Source organism: Gossypium hirsutum, chromosome A10 (genome assembly GCF_007990345.1).
Source record: "Gossypium hirsutum isolate 1008001.06 chromosome A10, Gossypium_hirsutum_v2.1, whole genome shotgun sequence".
Lineage (NCBI taxonomy): Eukaryota > Viridiplantae > Streptophyta > Magnoliopsida > Malvales > Malvaceae > Gossypium > Gossypium hirsutum.
The window spans coordinates 20,322,837-20,341,154 of NC_053433.1; the positions used below are offsets into that span (position 1 = coordinate 20,322,837).

An 18,318-nucleotide genomic window follows, 5' to 3' on the forward strand; every position below is an offset into this window, starting at 1 on the left:
ATGAAACAACTTTGACTATCACGAATTTACGAATCAAAATTCAAACAATTTTCTTTTTCAATCTTCGATTTGGCCGTCAAATCGACTTAGACGTAAGGTATGTTATTCTACTTTTTAATAGGTATTGATCCATTGTACCGGTCATCGAATCGTTGCTTGGAGCTTACTAGCCAAATTGTTTTTTTTTAAACTTAATAACTCTATGACTTAAATAAAAACTTTTGGATAGTTTAGTTGACTTAAATAAAAACTTTTAAATAGGTAAATGACAATTTTGTAACCGTTTAAAGTTGTGTGACCAAAATGTAAACTTACCAATAGTTTAGTGACTTTAAGTAGAATTTATCCATATTTTAATAAATACAATAACATGAGGATTACATATTTTTATTGGTCAAAGTCTACCAAGAGTCTCTATAGTATTATGTAAAGTTTGTATTAGTTCCTCTACTAAAAATTTAGTTTTTATATATTAAAATTTATCCAAATCTTGACTTCTTTACCAAAAATTTATGTGTTCGAATTTTGTTCAGTGACATAATAGTTCAAAAACATATGAACTCTTTAAGGGGATGGTTGAATTTTTTTTATGGGTCGAATTTGATCATGAATAAATGAGTAAAATATGATATATTTTATCCAAATTATGATTAACTTAACAATAAATTATAAAAATGTGATAATTTAAATAAAAATTTAATGTATGGTGAATAAAATAATAGTATAGGCTGGGGGCAGACTTTTGACCTATTTTTAATATTATTATTTCCTTTTTTTTCACCAAAAAAAAATATCATTTGAAAATCGGCAACTGGTCAACTCCAAACAAAGGCAGGCATAGCATTCTAGATAGAAGATTTGCGTGTCCTCTGGAGCTCTACCATCTTCTCCTTAGCAGCCCTTTTTGAAAAACTCAGTCTCCAGCTCTGAATTTTATGATAGAATTGGAGGGAAACAGATAATGTTAGCAGTTGAGCCATGTCAATCTCACTGTCCTGCCATCAGCTGATATAGTTAAACTCTAGGTCGAGAGTTGACTTGTTGAGCATACTCGCCGTCCCTCCCTCCCTCCGCCGCCTATCTTTTTTTGGCCACAACCCCAAAATCCTACCCAACAACAACATTCATCGCTGCATCACTTCAACTCTTGCCTTTACTCCTCTTTTCCTTTTCTTAATCTCTGTTGTCTCTTTGGCTGCCTGCAATACCCAATTTTTACTATTCCTTTTCTCCCTTCACCTTCGTCCAATTCTACCTACTTGGATACCTGGCAAGTTTGATACCTTTTTTGTTTTACTTTTATGATTGTTTTTTTTTTGTGTGAAATATAACTCCAATAATGAAGGAGAAGGCAGGGCCAGTCCAAAAGCTATATACAAGGATGCGGTTATGGGAATTCCCTGATGAATATGTGATCGAGCCCACCGATGGCTCTTCTGCTTCCTCCTCCCTTTCAATTAGTCTTGTTGATGCCTCAATGAAGCTCAGTGGTGGGTTGTTTTTATCTTGTCTATCATTCTATGCCTCCCTTTTCAATATTTGCTTGCTGATTTACTGGACCTATTTATCTCTTTTTTAGATAGTATTCCAGAATGCAGCTCTTTCCGTGTTCCTAAGATTCAAATGATTTTTGGAGTAGTTGGAATGCTAAAACTTGTAGCGGGTATGATAAATTTCTGATTTTCCTTTATTCTCTGTTCAGTTGGTTAATTCAGACAAATGGTTGTAGCTTTTGTTCATCTTAATAATTTCTTAAGGCAGTTTCATAAGATGAAAAAAAAAAAAAACCGGGACCTAATTGATCAGTGAAACAGTAGTGCCTGATTAGAGCAGTTTTGGCATATGGATCTAGAATATCAAATGGAGTTGAAATTAGATTTCTTTTCTTTTTCTTTGTATTCTCTTGTCTGAATTGGCCCTGTGGTTTCTCCTATAATTTTAAAGTGTTAAATTTTATGCTTAGGGTCTTATTTATTTGTTATAACTGAGAGAAAATGTGTTGGATCTTACTTGGGGCATCCCATCTTCAAAATTATATCCTTGAAGGTTCTTCCCTGTGTTCATTCTGTTAAAAACTCTACTCCAGAACAGGTATATTGGCTGTTTCCTCACTTTTTCTTCTAGAAAGCTGATTATTAATTGTTTAACACAAGAATCTTTTATACCAACTTCGGCAGAAAAAGTTGGAGAATGAATTTTCTCGGCTGCTAAAAGTTGCAGAGAGGACTACTGGACTCTATTTCTCTTATGACACCAATTTAACACTGAGGTGAACTGTTGTATCAAATTAGACCTCTGTATATATGCATAGTTAGAACAAATTTCTTTCTAAAAAAGAATACATCTCAGCTGGAACAGATTTTCTGTGCACAACAACTGCTTTTTGAGTAATGTCTTCTCAATGCAAAACTTCCATCCAAAGCAGTTTACTTAAAGTCTCCACAGTCCACATTACACAGCCTTGTATTTGTACTGATAATTGCTAAGAATAAGTTTATAGGCCTTCAGGAAATATTAACAATTACACACACACACACACACCTTTTTCATTTTGCAAATCTTTTTTTTATATTCACTTTGAATTTTAAGTTGAAAGTAAGGGTTATATGATTTGGTGCACTACAGTACTCAGCAATTATATGATCTGGGAAATGAGTCCAAAATGCTTCCTCTATGGAGACAGGTAAATGGTTCATTTTTAAAGTAATTGATACAAATATTGCTCCCCTTATTTTCTAATTGTAAGAATATTAGATGATCTGCCACTGATCTCAAACAGCTTTGCTTTTATGGTAGTCTCTAGAAGTGCAGTGTTAAATTTTCATTGATATTTCCATTTAATTCTTCATTGCCACTAAGTCACTAAGTAAAGGGACTTTTCCTTGTCCCTCAAAATGTTTGCCACAGGCAGAACCTAGATTTCTTTGGAACAGTTATATGTTGGAAGCACTTATAGACAAGAAGGTTAGTCTTCTTTCTGAGTAGCTTTCCAGTTTCATGCAGCAGTATTCTGTCATTTAAGTCTGTACTTGCTAACTACCTTTTTTTTTTTGGTTCTGTGGCTGCAGCTTGATCCCTATTTGCTTCCAGTTGTCCAAGGGAGTATCCTGTATGGAACTATCAATTCCAGCATTTTGTGGCATGAGAAGTTCTTATCTCATTTTTTAATTAATTCATTATTGTTGTTGACTTCTCGGTCTTTCAATTTGAAGCATATCCTTAACTGCTAATGAGGCTTTCATAATTTCCAAGCAACTATTGGAAAAGAAATTGTAGATGTTACACTGATTGCTAGGAGATGTACAAGGAGAAATGGTACTCAAAGCTGGAAATGACTTTTCAATATCTTTTAGCATTCTTCATATACCTTCTAAAACTACATTTTTCTTGAGAAATAAGGTCATTTGCTATAACTTTTAAATATCCTTTCTGGTAAGAGGGGAACAATTCCAGTTTTTGAATGATATGCAAAATAATGAAATTCTAGGGCAGATTCTCCTTCTCTTACAAACATTTCTTCTGTGTCATTCTTTTATTGGTTAACTTTCATCGTTTATATGAAGCATTAACTAGCAGGATTGTCCATGCACTTTGAGCTTGGTGGAAAAAGGAAATAAATAGTTTTTAAATGCAAGTGCATCTTCTTAATTAAAAATTTTTTGGCCTTGTATAGGCATGCTAGTCTTACTGTTACTACTTGTATCCTTTAAAAGGAACCCGGATGTGGAGAAGAGGAGCTGATCGCGAGGGGCACGTTGCAAATTTTGTGGAAACTGAGCAAATTATTCAAATTAATGGGTTTACTTCATCATTTGTTCAGGTAAGTAGGTAGCCAGTCAGATGTATTTTATTCGTTATGTGTAAAATGCAATAGTTTCTGGTCTCCTTTCCTGTCCTTAACTTTTCTAGAGAAGTATCAAGCAAAGATATATTGGCCTTGATTCTAAATTAAAAGATTACTAGTGAACATTCGGATGTGTAGGTTACACAAAATAGAAAGAAATGAGATTGTCCCGTGATTCTGCATCTGAATGCTGGAATATGCATCATATCAACTCCATCAGGGATTTGAAAAGTTCACTACATGAAGTGGCTTGTACATGTCTGGTGTGAAATGAACGCAAGTAGTTGAACAAAATCAGATAACCTAAAGATACTGAATTTGTAAATCCTCGGGCTTAAATAGGGGCGTATTTGCAAATATGCAGCATCCATGTTATGAAGCCCTCTTTGTCATATTCTTTGACTTTTTGGGTCAGATTGTTGTAGATCCCATTCCTTATTTTTCCTTTGCAGGTTCGGGGGTCAATACCATTTCTGTGGGAGCAAATTGTTGATTTGACTTATAAGCCTAAATTTGAGATTGTGAGACCTGAACAAGCTGTAAGTGTCTTCACTTATTGCCACTATTTGAATGTGCACCTGAATTCTTTTCTTCCTTTACCGACTTCGCAGTATATGACATATTATGCAGCCACAGATAGCCGAGAGGCATTTTCTGGATCTGAGAAAAATGTATGGATCTGTTCTAGCTGTTGATCTTCTCAACAAGGTGAGCAGTGGTTGATTAATGATTTCCAGTATGCAATTGGACTTTATTGTTGCAATCAATAGTAAGTTCTCTTACTAAGTGCATCAAAAACACCTTTCTGGTGACATGCTGACTTTGTCTGTGCAAACAATGGGTTGTTCACGCTTTGTATGTGCCTGGAATATGCATGTGGATGAATGGAGGGTTGAGTATTTTTTTTTTCTGAAGACATTCATAATCTATTTAAAATTTTTGGTCTTGTGCCACTTTATTATTACCAGCATGGAGGTGAGGGACGCTTAAGCGATATGTTCTCAAATGCAATGCAGCCCATAGTTAGTGAAGATTTAAGGTCTAGTTTCTTTGTATCTAGTTTCTTGTTTCTTTGTTTTTGGTTTTGGATGTGGTTACGTTTTATGCAAAGACTCTGATCATGCAGATATCTGCACTTTGATTTCACTAAGATCTGTGGACATGTTCATTTTGAGCGCCTTTCCTTCCTCTATGACCAAATCGCAGATTTTCTTGTGAAAAATGGGTATGGTTTTGTAATTGCACTTTTCTATCATGTACAATGTCATAAGTATTCCTGGAGTAGTTTTGATTCCATTGCTTATGCAAGGATAGGTTTTGAAATATTATTTCCCTGGTTAAAGTTATGACACTGAAATATGCCCCATTAATATTGGTTTTGCTTTGTGTGAAACTGATAGGTACTTCTTGTTGAATGAAGAGAGTGAGAAAATGGAGCAACTTGGAGTTGTAAGGACCAATTGTATTGATTGCTTGGACCGCACCAATATTACACAGGTAAGTTAACATAAACCGGAGATATATTTCACATCTTGGCTTTGTCTATAGTGGTAAACATGTAGCTGGCATTTTCTTTTCAGGTAGCAGCAAATTTATGCTTAATGCTTACCCGCTGTGACAATTTCAACTCCCCTGTTTTAACCTCAAGAGCTACCTTCATTCAGGGAGTGCTATGGTTGTTACGCCTATGAGTAATACAAGATATGTCATAAGAAGTATTTTAAGTGCTAGAATGAATTCCACCTATTATTATATATACTAGATGGATGTTTCTGACATCTGAAATTGCTTATTGTAACTAAATCAATGACTCTTTTAAGTTTAGAATTTGATGTATGAGGACTATCTTTTCGTATCTATGTTGCTTTTGTTGTTTAAGTTGCAATATAGATCTTTCTCTCTGAGACCAATACATACTCAAGGAGACGTTATGCACACATGCATGTAATTACATGTTATTCTTGTTTACCACACTGTGTCTGTTCTTTACTTCCGTAACCATGCTAATGTATGTCTGCAGAGCATGATAGCTAGGAAAATCTTGGAACTTCAGTTTAGGAGGATTGGGGTTTTTGCAGCTGAAGAAACCATTAGCTCACATCCAAAGCTTGATAGATGCTTTAGAATATGTGAATATTGCCATTTCTTATTCTAATAATTTGCTTTCAGTTGATATATATATTTGTTCAACTGTTTTCAATTGATATTAATTCTTAACGTATTGGTACTCAGTATGTTGCACATATCTATTCGGTTTCCTAGCATATAAACTGAAATTTACGTTAAAAATCTTTGGACATATATAGTGTGGGCTAATCATGGGGATGACATAAGCATACAATATGCTGGCACTGCCGCACTAAAAGGAGATCTCGTCAGGTATTTTAAAAGTTGAATGTTAACGTATATATTTAGCAAATGTTTCGAGGCTATTTTAAAGCATCTTGGTAGAAATAGCATTTTGTGCTCAAATTTCTCTGCGACAATGTTCTTTGCTATATCCATGATAGCATAAGACATTAATGTTCTGCTCTACCAGAACTTATTCCTTTTGGATTGTAGGTCTGGTCAGCGAAGAGTTCAGGGGATCCTTAAAGATAGATATATTTCCCTTAAACGCTATTATTTGAATAACTTTTCTGATGGAACAAAACAGGTACAGATACTTCGTTTCTTTAAGTAATACTTGCAATCATTTGAAGAAAGGATAATATTTCTAGCCTTTTGCACTTCACGACTGTCTATGAATGTTTGGGATGGGGTGATGTTAATGGTTTTGTTCTTTTCATACCTTTGTTCAAATGCTAGAAAAATCTTTTATATCCATAAGTGCCGGTTGGTTGGTATTCACATCAAACTTTTTTTGAGCATTTCTATTTTTTGAGCAGTCATTTATCAACTTGTAACTGATGCAGCAGCTCTTTGTTCACTTGATGTTGTTTTGCACTACTGTTACATCCTTCTTCTGTGATAATTTTCAATAAAGATCCTGACTTTCTCTAATTTAATGGTGACATGCATGAAGGATGCGTTCGATCTCCTCCAAGGACATTACAAGGTCTCTGTAGGAGGGGATATAACACCTCCATCTCAAAAAGGAGGCCTTGAGGCTATAGCTGTAAGACTAAAACGACATTTGAGTTTTAAGATTTAGCTGTTTCATCATGATGTTGCTGAAATTGTCTCCATGCTGTTATGCTATTTCTATAATCTATCTTAATAGCTTTAGCTGCTTGAGATCTTAAGTTAATACATTCTCTTTGTGCAGTCCTTTCCGCTAGCTTTGTGTTTGGTATTGATAGCGTTGTTATTGACAACAATGTCATTGGGGCAATGTGAGTTGACTCGTGCTCCTCCTTATGATTATCGAGTAGCAGGAAACAGAGATTGACATAAATAAGCTTTGTCATTCATTTTCTGCAGTTGGAAATGATCCAAGACATCTGCTTTTCTCAGTTGTGTGGGGAAGCATTAGTGTTGGTATTGCATCTTTTGTTAGGGCCAAGGGCAGGATTTTCTGTAATCGGCCTCGTTTGCAATTGCATGATAAACCTGGGTATTGATACACACATTTTTTATTCAGCTATTTTTATGTACTAATCAACGTACATAAAGTACTTTGTTTTTTGGGTTCAGAATGTATTATTTATTTCATTCTCCTTTGTTTATTAATGTCATTTCACATAGTTGTATTTATTTCATATGTTGTTTCACCTAAATTTAATTTTTATGCTTTCTGATATAGTTTTAAATTTCTATTTTATTTTTCAATTTTTTTATTTATAAAATAATATTTATTTTAAATATTACTTATATTAAATATGTTATATATTATTTATCTTTAATATAGTTTTTAATTTATTCACTTGCAAGGTAGGTGAGGAAGAAATCTACTATTTATAAATGATTAATTTAAATTTATTTAGATTTATTATCTACTATTTATAAATGATTAATTTAAATTTATTTAGATTTATTCCTATTAAATATATTATTTTATTTAATGTTTATTAATTATATATACATTTTATTTTGTTGAGCTTAGTTTATATTTTAAATAAATTTATCTTTTCAAACATATTTAATATTTTTATTTATAAATTTGTTTTATCTTTTCTTTTTGTTTTAAAAAATAATTACCATTTTTATTAGAAAATATAAATAAAATCTGAAAGTTTGATTAAAAAATCTTAAATATTAACTTGATGCTTATTTAAAAAAAAAAGAAAGAAAAAGAACCCACTTACTCATTTTAAGGTTTCATGAAAAATGTAAGGAGTCCCCCAAGAATTATTTATCAAGTGAGTTTCAAATAAAAAGATAATGTATCTTCTATTAATTATTTATTTTTCTTCATATTTTTTATTTTTTATTCAAGGATTTTTTTCCCAAAGTATTCAAGATTTTTTCAAATAATGAAAAAATTTTAATTATAAAATTATTTTAATTATTATCAAATTAAATTATATTCTAATGTTAGTATATGTTAAAATATAATTTATTTCTAAAGTTAATATATAATTTATTTCTAATAAAATCTAATCAATGATATTACAATTCCCTTTTTCCCTTTCCATTATTTTTTAATTATTTTTCATAATTAGTTTTATGCAAGTACATGATAAATATTTTAAAATTATATTTAATTCATTAAAAATCATTCAAAACAAAATAATTTAAAGTTTTAGTGATAAAAAATAATTAAAAAAGTGAAATTCCAAAAATAAAATAAAATAAAATAGAAAAAAACAAAATGATATTTTATAATTCAAGTAAAATTTGAGCAAAAATTAGTTTGATAATTCCAACAGTAGTTATATTTCTAGAGAAATAATTTCTGCTTTTCAAATTAATGGTTGACAGTTTATTGTTTTTATAAAATCTCATTGATAATAATTACTTTTTTTTAGTAAACTATACAAATGGTCACTTAACTATGTTTACCTTCGTATTTTGGTCACTAATCTTTAAATTTTTTTAATTTAGCTACTAGTGTTTGAATTTGTTCCTATTTTGGTCACTTACCATTAAATTGAGAATGATCTAATTGGTATCATAAAACATTCAGTCCTCAATAATTACATATTCTATGAATTTGATTCTAATTCTAAATAATTTAATAAGTTTAACCTTTCACATTTACAAATTCTATCAATTTGATCTTTAGACTTCCTAATTAAAACTTTTAGTTTTTAAAACAAAGGCATTCCACACCTATAAATTTGTAAAACTCAAAAAAAAAAAAAGAAAAAAAAAACCTTCTCCAATAAAATTAGGTGTTCCGAAGGAATGACATCCTCTAGCCTCACTAGATTAGATAGATCATGAACAACTAAACTAAAAATAGGCAGAAACAAATAAGCTACTAAAAACAAAACATTTTGGCATATGCAATAATAAAGTGAAACAGTAGTCACACTTTCCACTTCGCTTTCGGTTTATAGCATTAAATTGCCTATGCACATTGTTGTACTCAGTAACATGAACCTAACATAATAAACAACACTTTCAGACTTGAATTCCCATTAAAACTATTCGATTTAAAAAAAAACAGGCCTGCATAAGGTGTATGAATAAAAAAATTCCAACAAAGGAATTACTACCTTTAGATCATCCTCAATCTTTGCCACTTAAGTGTAATTGAAATGGATTATCAAAGAATACATTTGTTTTATGGGAGAGGGTATTTTATTTTTTTGGATGTGACAAATTTATATATGTGGAATGCCTCCGTTTTAAAAGCTAGACGCTTTAGTTAGGAAGTTTAATGATCAAATAAATAGAATTTGTAAATGTGAAACGGTTAAATTTACTAATTATTTAGAATTAGGATCAAATTGATAGGATATGTAAGAATTGAGTACTAAATGTGTTAGTATATCAGTTAAATCGCTATCAATTTAATGGCGGATGACCAAAATAGGAACAAATTTATACATTAGGGCCTAAATTAAAAAGTTTTAAAGATGAGTGACCAAAACAGGAATACATGCATAGTTGAGTGACCATTTGTATAGTTTACCCTTATTTTTTCTATTTTTGTTTTATTTCTATGATTTTACTTTTTATTTTAATCATTAAAACTTTTTAAATAATGATAATTAATTTATTTTGAATAAAAGTAATTTAATGAATTTATCTCAAAGTTAATATATAATTAAATTAAATTAAATATAATTTTAGAATATTAAATTTTACTTGAATTAAAATATAATTTGATTTTAAATCAATTAAAGATAATTAATAGGAGATTAATTATCTTTATATTTAAAATTTATTTAATAAATAAATTTTAATATATATATATTTTGAAGAAATCTCAAAAAATAAGAAAAATAATTGTATAAAACAGGGATATTATCCTTTTCCAATGGTTTAATGTCACATCAATAATTTCATCTTTAATTTAGAATTTCCATTTGAACTTGATTTTTTTTTCAAGATAAAAATGTTGAAATTTAGAATAAAAATACTGATATAACCTTAAATTATTAGAGAAGTGACACAGATGTGATGTAATTATTTCATATAATATTTTCCACCGACAACTATTTCATACAATATTTTTCATCGAGAATAGATGGATAGTTACAAAATTATAGGAGTAATCTGAGAGAGATTGTGGACTTTGATTTGCTCTTCTGCTCTCTTCTCTTCTCCTGCCCATTCCTTTATACTACAACCCAAAAGCACAAATCATTCATCCAGATTGATATTCAATATCCTGTACATCCACATACTAAGGATTGATTCAGCTGATCCTATGTAAGTACTAATTATAGAATGTGACGAAACACATTTTGTAAGTGCCACTATTTTAGATTTTCACAGAGCCCTTCATCTCAGCTCATTTCCTTACAATAGAAATATATATATATACATGAAAATGATGCAAGCCGTGTCCACATCTTTAATCCCTTCACTCATTTAAATCTTAAGGCTGCTCATTCCTACACCAATGTTAGTTATTAGACTGTAGAGGTCTTGAGATTGAGCCAAGGATGTTGCAAACATTGCTGGGCAGTTGGTCGCTTCTCTGGCGAAAAATCCAGAAGGGGACAAAGGAACTCTGAAAACTCACGAGCATCACTCTCACAAAATTTGTATTTATCCACTAAATATCTATCAAGTGGCCTCAACTTGAGCCGTCGAATCCTCTTTAGATCCCCATGCCTGTCAAAATAATCTTTTGATCGACCTCCTCCAATGGCAATCTGCTTGCACAAGAATAACAATCAGAATGATATTATCAACAGAAGAGGACATTATTATTACAGAAACAATTTCACCTTTCGAGGTATCTTTCCGAGGAGTTCCATCATGAGAGCAAGGTGATCCTAGAAACAATCCAATGAAAAATGTTGTTCTTAGTACAATGAAAAGGACATTAGAAAAGCAAGATGCAAGGAATAGTCATATATACCTCATCTTCACTAAATCCTTGGCCGCTTTTAGGGGCAAACATCAATTCACCAGTAGCAAGCTCAAAGGCTGTACAAGCAAAAGACCACATATCAGCTGAAAAGGAATACCCAGAACCTAGTATGACCTCAGGAGATCTGTACTGTCTGGTTTGAATTTCATCGACAAATGTTTTGTCAGCCCAACATGCATTCCCAAAGTCCACAACTTTGCACCTCATATCAATCCCATCCAGAGATTTTGTAACTTTTGGAGCTTCTGCTGCTCCTCCCATAGAAACTCTTCTAAGAGAGATATTAGCGACTGCTCTTCTTGCCCTCCTTTTCAATTTTTTCTCAATTATGTTCATGGTAGACCTACCATTTAGAGCACCCCCTTCAGGCCTTTCAAGAATTGGAGTCAAAGAAGATCTGACAGGATCCTTGGTAGGATCAATGGTGGAAAAGAGAAGAATATTTTCAGGTTTTAGATCACAGTGGATTATACCAAGTTCCCTATGCAAGTAATCCAAGCCTGTCAAAATGCATTTGCATATCTCCCTAACTTTATTCAATTCAATCCCTTTGTAACGAGTAAACTTGATTAAACGAAGCAAGCTATCACCAAGGAATTCAAGGACCATGCAAAGATGTTGGCCATTTGGGCCATTGTGCTTGAAGTGGTCAATTAGGCGCACCACACACTTGGAATTTGAGGGGTCGCCATCAGCAATAGATAAAAGGAATTCAATCTCATGAAGGGCAGCTTCAGCAAATTGTTCTGCACTTTTCTGAATCTTTAGAGCAACGTATTTCTGATTAAAAAAATATTATTGGGATGAGTATACTTTATTTCTTGGTGGAGTTGTATTTTAAGGTTTATTCACCCTGGTTATTATTTCATGTAATGGTACGGTATTACAAATTATTTATATAAAAGGGAAAGAAGGGCTTACTGAGGAATGAGTATCGTAAGCGAGCCATACAGTGGAGAAATGGCCCCATCCCATCTTCCTTTGAGCAATGTAACGACCAGCAGCGAAAGGATCTCCAATTCGAACGGCATGATATCCTCCTTTCCTGTATGAGTCAATTCCCTCGTCATCTTCCTCCGAACCAGATGATGAAGAACACGACATCTTCAATCACCGCCTTCCCTTCTTTCTCTGTTTATGATATTACGTACTGGCTTTCAGGTAACGTTGTATTAAACCCTATCACATAACAAGGGAGAGTCTGTTTTGGTTTATATTTCTTTTTCTCCTATAAAGTTTTGGTGGGGTCAGGTGCCTTCTTTTTTTAAAGAAAATGTTGTTTGGCTTTGAATAGAAAGAAAATAAGTATATATGTAAAATGGGAATGCAACAACTTGTGGCTCTCCACTTTTTCCTGTTTTGTGTTAATTACCCATTTAACAAGGTTGGGGGTCAAGATATCACAGTTAGAATCTCTTTTTTTTTTTCAACGCTTCACTAACATTAATGACATACATTAAACAACATGGGGTATTTAACTCTCTATAATTTTTTTTGTTAAATTACAATAATAAAGTAAAGCCTAAACAATTAATGTAATTAGTGCGACTCGAATCCAGGCCACACTTGTGGCAATAAACTACAACTAAGGTAACTAAACTATAAGTAATTTTATGTTTTGGCTACTCCGCTTCAAAAAGTTACAAAATGATCACTGAACTATTCAAAAATTTTCATTTAAGTCACTAAACTAATTGAAACTTTCTATTTAAGCGGCTTTTAGACTTTCTTTAAAAAATAAAATCTAGCTAGTGAGCTCTAAGCGATAATTCGACGATTGGTATGGTGGATAAGTACCCACCTATAAGTAGAACAACATTCCTTAGATCCAAGTCAATCTAACCATCAATGTCAAAGATTGGAGAAGAAAGTTGTTTGAATTTTGGTTTGCTGATTCGTGATGTTCAAAGTTGTTTCATTGAAAAAAAAAACTCAATTGTAGAAGAGAAAGGGAACGAGAGCTTTTGATTAGTGCAGGTAGTGCGAACAAAGGAGACCATACAGTAGTGATTTAATAGCTTAGTGACTTAAACAAAAACTTTTAAATAGTTTAGTGACCATTTTATAACTTTTTAGAGTTGAATGACCAAAACGTAAACTTACTAATAGTTTAGTGATCTTAGGTATTATTTACCGAAAAAAATACCTAGTTTTAACTTTTTGAATAGTCTTTTTAGTTACTAAACTTTAAAAATTCATAATTTAATCATCAATATTTATGATTGTGTTGATGTCTCAAGGGAGGCCTCGAGAACACTACACAACTCCTAGGGGAGGCGAATGTGAAGGTATTGTTTTCTCCAATGGAGGCCTTAAGATTTTGTCCTCCAAGATAGGGGTACCTTATAGTGTGAGTTGGTTCATACAATGGTGCCAAGAGCTTACGGGGCTTACACAATTGTGCCAAAAACTACAAACGAGGCTTGAACAAGCCAAACCATAAAAGCTGAAAAGTTTGTGTATAAAGAGATTTGAATCATTAAATCTTGCCAAAACAACTAGCCAGTAAGAAGATAAGAAAGGGCCTTTCATATTGAATTTGATAATTATAAACCTTTCAAAACCTCCCAAGTCTATGTTTTAAGCCAATTAAGAAGTGAGGAGTCCTCATGCACCCTACCATCGATATGGTCAAACTCTTAAAAGAGATTATGTGAGTCGAAATGCCAATTTTATAAAGATTTTGAACACAAAAAAGAAGACTACATCTACTTAAAAAATGAAATCAAAGCAACTATCAAGCGAGGGCACCTTAGTCAGGTCACCAAGCAACCACATATGCAACAAGAGCAAAATAAGGTTCAGACATAGAAAACAAGGCCAAGGCACTAAGAAAGAGGGCTCGTGCGGAGATAAAAATGGTAGGAAGAAACCTAAAAACAACATAAATGCTCACACCTTTTTGTAAATGGGCATTTTTGACCTAATTCGTGGTGTGTCATAGATAAGAAGATGGGGAGTTGCACCCTTCATCTACCCAAGAAGCCCTTTATCCAAACTGCTTGGAAATTGTAAAAGGCTAAAGAAAAAAAACATGCTTTGAAGAGTACAAGAAACCCATCAAACTGGTGCTTTAACAGATAATCTCGTGCCTGATATTGTTGTGGAAGGAAATGATATGCAAGAAACTAGAAATGAACTCTATATTGATGATCAGATTGATTTTCATACCACTTGAACTAAGGAATCAAGACAATATCCTCCACACACTTAAAAAGACCCTTCTTAAATGTGGATATATCATGGAAATGTACTTTCAATTGCTAATCAGAATACACAAAAGGATAAATGACCAACAAGACATTGCACTAATTGACAATAACCTCGTTGACCAATCAACCCTCCTTCACTGATATCTCCATCAAGGGGATAGGTATTCAAAGGCATCGACCCAAATGAAAATATCTTGCCAACCTAATGGCATAAGGTGCACGAATGATCAACTTACTGACTTGCTTAACCCCGCTCTTGCAACATCACAACTTCAAGCATCTTCATCTCTTAAGACCTCAATTTCTCAAAATCTCTTTTTGGTTCTCAACATCTCATTTTGGTTCTCAGCTTTTAATTGAATCGAGTTTTACTCACTCCTAACCACCACCATCAACATAATCATTATTGAAGCTTGTGATGACATTTATAAAAAGTGAAAGATATTGGTTTTAATTTCGAAAAATAAGAAAAGTATTTGCAGTAGAATTTTAAAATTTTTATTACACAAGAACAACTCATAATATTTATTATAATAAAACATGTAATTCATAGTGCCTGTGTACGAATCTATTTGATGTTGCGATGAGGTGGTCAAATCATAGGGAGCTTTCTAAAAAGGTTTTTGAAATTTCTCACCAATTCGATTTCAATTCTAGTTGATGTAAGCTTTTTTACTATTCTCGAATTCATTGATGCTTGGAGAGTGAGCTCCAAATTGAAATTACAAAGATAAGATACCTAAAAAATTGGGAATGTGAATTTTCAGCAATCTCTCTTAAATCTATCATTAGCGTATAAATATCTTTGATGCCTTAAAGTTTTATATGATCACCTAATTTAATCAATTTTATTCCAATTTTCTATTGTTTATCCAATAATAAAAATCATCATCACTTATCCAAGTAATGAGTAAATCATTTTTCTACCTCTAGTCATGTTCGATTTTCATAAACCAATTAATGCCATTGAAAGGATATCGTTAACTCTTTATTTGAGTTTTGGTTCCAATGTTCACCATGTATAAGTTACATACCCATCATACAAACTTTTTGCTTACTACTTCAAGATGTATGAATTTTCAATATATCATAACATGTAAGTCATACAAATATAGTCATTCATTTACTCAAGATTAATGCAAGTGCACAATAAACGTCACGAGTGAATTAATCTATAACGAATTTAGGATTCATGCATCTTGGATCCATTTTAATGTATTGTCAATCCATACAATCACATAATTAATTTGTGAGTTTATCTTGATCTGATAGCCAATACAAGCTAGATATCTTTGTAATTGGACTTATAAACGACATAACAGTCTTAATATGAATCATTTGCTCACATTGATTCTATAGACTATGGACTATTTAGATTACATATAAATATAATTAGTTGTTTTCTACATTACAAAAAAATATTTGTTAAGCAATTTATCATTGGTTTAAAAATTTTGATAATCAATGAATCGATATTTGTACATAGAATAAAGAACAATAAGTGAAAATTATTAATTAATCACTTTAAATAAATGCAATAATTAATGCGAAAGTTACTACACTAAGGCACAATCCTAATAGAAGAGTGTAGGTAGTAAAAAGGAAAAATTGTGTCTCAAGAATGCTCTAGGAAGGAAAAGTAAAAAGGCTCTATATAGTTCCTTTCCCCTCACATAATCCTTCATCTACTTATAACAAGTAGTCAATCAAAGGACTACCTTTGCAAGCACTCTGCCTTTTCAGGCATATTGTGTAACATCCTTATACCATGTTCGACTCAAGGAACCTGATATAGGATTATTACATTTGGTGCCGAAGTAATTCTTGGCTAATTACTAATATATTAGAACATAAAAACGGACACTTGGAACATACTTAATATTTTTCCTAAGTACATGTCATTCTATTCAAAATTTTAAAACATACCCTGTTGTTGCTTGAAGATGTGATGAGATGAAAGCTTGCAATCTCAAAATTCAACTCTTCAAAAATTCCTGTACCTAATCTACGCACAGAAACAAACCGTACGTTGAGTATACACCCAGTGGTATTACTGTAATTCAAATACTTAAGGTAAAACAATATATATACATTAAATCTTACCACTATTTTACCTTTAATAAATCATTCATGCATTTAAATTTAAATTTAAATTTAATAATATGTAATTTAAATAGCTTTTCTTCATTTTTAATTTATATATCTTCTTACTACATCAATATCCATTTCATGCATTTCTTCAATAACCATTTCATAAATTTCATTTCAATAACTTTTTCTTAAGAAAAAATTCATTTCTATTCATAATCAATCAATAACAATCAGTTGTTCAGTACTTTGATATAATCATTCAGTAATCATCAGTTATTCAATAACATTAGTGTAATACCCCAAAAATTTCTACAGTAAGATATTATCTTTGATATAGTAAAATAAGGAAATAAAGTGACAAAAAGGAAAATTTTGAGTTATGACAACATTGAGAAGTAAATTATGATATCTTGATTCAGTAAAGGACTAAATTGTAAAAGTGAGAAAAGTTTTATGGCCTAAGAGTAAATATGAAAATTTGAAGGACTAATAGTGAAAATATTTTAAGGGTGGAATAATATAGAAACCAAGGAAAATTGATGAATTAGGACCAAATTGAATAGGTGAAGAATTACAAGGGACTAAATTACAATTTTACCAAATTAAATTATGGCTCAAGGATGGAATTTTAAAAGATGATTAAGGGTAAAATGGTCAATTGAAAGAGAGAGAAATTTAGAAAGTAATGATGATGTTGATGACATTTTATAATTATTTAATTAGATAAATATTATTTTAATGAGATATTTTATTATTATTATTTTATTATTATTTATTTAGTATAAAAGGAAGGAAAGATGAAGAATTAATCATCATCTTTCCCTTGCACTAACGTGAGAGAAAGAGAGAAAGAAAGAAAGTTTTACTTTCTTTACAATTTGGTCCTTCTACCTAAAATTCACCATTTTCACCCAAAAATCAAAAGAATTTCCATAGCTACCAAGAAAGAAAAATGTTAAGGAAACTATGGGAAGTTAGAATACCAAGTTGGATTCAAGAAATGGAAGCTGAAGGAGAGAGAAAATCAAGATGAAGATTGAAATCAATAGAACAAGGTAAGAACATCATGATTTCAATATATTTTTAAGTTTGATATTATTAAAAAAGCATGGGATTGATGTTAATGTAGAGTTTCCTTACATATGGTCCTATGTTCTTGATATGTTAGTGAAGAGAAACCAAGAGAAAGTGATGAGAAATAGTGTAGAGAAAGAAAATAAAGGTGTTATAAACATGGTAATTAATATCTTGCACTAAAATAGTTTTGGACAACAGCAGTGGTCTAACTTTGAAAAATCACCAAAAATTATGGAAATTGAATTATTAGTTGAATAAAATATGAAATTAAATTTTACTGAGTCTAGTTTTTCATAGAAGAAACAGTGTAAGCAATGAAATTTTAAATTGTGAGATATAACAAATTTAGTTAGACAAGGTCAGATTGATTTTGGGTTCCCCTATTCTGACTTTGGAAAATCATCAAAAATTGGAGAAAAATAATTAGGGGCTTAAATTTATATGATTATAATTCTCAATGAGTCTATTTTCAATAGAAATAAATGGTAAAATCATTTAAATCTTATAAAATGAGATAATTAATTTTTAGTAAAGAAGGGTTGGAACTATCAGACAGCAGAACAGGGGTGAATTTAAAAAATAAACTGTACTTATTGGATAAATAAAAAATTCTTAAAATTTTATGGTAAGAAGATACGTAAGTCTAGTTTCATTGAAAA

The 18,318-nt window shown here is 31.5% G+C and overlaps 2 protein-coding genes across 3 annotated transcripts; one reads left to right on the forward strand and one right to left on the reverse strand.

The window, feature by feature from the left end:
* Nucleotides 1-744: 744 nt before the first annotated feature.
* On the forward strand, nt 745-7,540 carry LOC107897596 (phosphoinositide phosphatase SAC6). 2 transcript variants are annotated; one of them, XM_016823090.2, is made up of 20 exons: nt 745-1,490; nt 1,580-1,663; nt 1,964-2,091; nt 2,178-2,269; nt 2,626-2,683; nt 2,908-2,964; nt 3,069-3,102; nt 3,235-3,315; nt 3,714-3,820; nt 4,297-4,383; nt 4,475-4,552; nt 4,813-4,883; nt 4,971-5,069; nt 5,245-5,341; nt 5,865-5,973; nt 6,151-6,223; nt 6,407-6,500; nt 6,870-6,962; nt 7,113-7,179; nt 7,268-7,540. In XM_016823090.2, the coding sequence occupies exons 1-20, from the start codon at nt 1,340-1,342 to the stop codon at nt 7,405-7,407; spliced, it is 1,800 nt and encodes a 599-aa protein (XP_016678579.1). In that variant the 5' UTR covers nt 745-1,339; the 3' UTR covers nt 7,408-7,540. The 2 variants fall into 2 exon arrangements, with proteins under 2 accessions (XP_016678579.1, XP_040934889.1); XM_041078955.1 differs by having other exon boundaries at nt 1,349-1,490; nt 1,584-1,663.
* Nucleotides 7,541-10,355: 2,815 nt separating this feature from the next.
* On the reverse strand, nt 10,356-12,535 carry LOC107896138 (SRSF protein kinase 1). The gene is made up of 4 exons (XM_016821265.2): nt 12,201-12,535; nt 11,268-12,059; nt 11,134-11,181; nt 10,356-11,058 (listed from the first exon to the last, which is right to left on the reverse strand). The coding sequence occupies exons 1-4, from the start codon at nt 12,381-12,383 to the stop codon at nt 10,813-10,815; spliced, it is 1,269 nt and encodes a 422-aa protein (XP_016676754.1). The 5' UTR covers nt 12,384-12,535; the 3' UTR covers nt 10,356-10,812.
* Between the last annotated feature and the right edge of the window lie 5,783 nt (nt 12,536-18,318).

Excerpts from the sequence above, each read along its gene's own strand:
- LOC107897596 (XM_016823090.2), top strand. The coding sequence starts at position 1,340 with ATGAAGGAGAAGGCAGGGCCAGTCCAAAAGCTATATACAAGGATGCGG. Across the intron at positions 1,664-1,963 it reads AATGCTAAAACTTGTAGCGG|GGTCTTATTTATTTGTTATA; the intron begins GTATGATAAATT and ends TTTTATGCTTAG. Across the intron at positions 3,821-4,296 it reads TTACTTCATCATTTGTTCAG|GTTCGGGGGTCAATACCATT; the intron begins GTAAGTAGGTAG and ends TTTCCTTTGCAG.
- LOC107896138 (XM_016821265.2), bottom strand. The coding sequence starts at position 12,383 with ATGTCGTGTTCTTCATCATCTGGTTCGGAGGAAGATGACGAGGGAATT. Across the intron at positions 11,182-11,267 it reads AAGGATTTAGTGAAGATGAG|GATCACCTTGCTCTCATGAT; the intron begins GTATATATGACT and ends GATTGTTTCTAG. Across the intron at positions 11,059-11,133 it reads TCGGAAAGATACCTCGAAAG|ATTGCCATTGGAGGAGGTCG; the intron begins GTGAAATTGTTT and ends TTGTGCAAGCAG.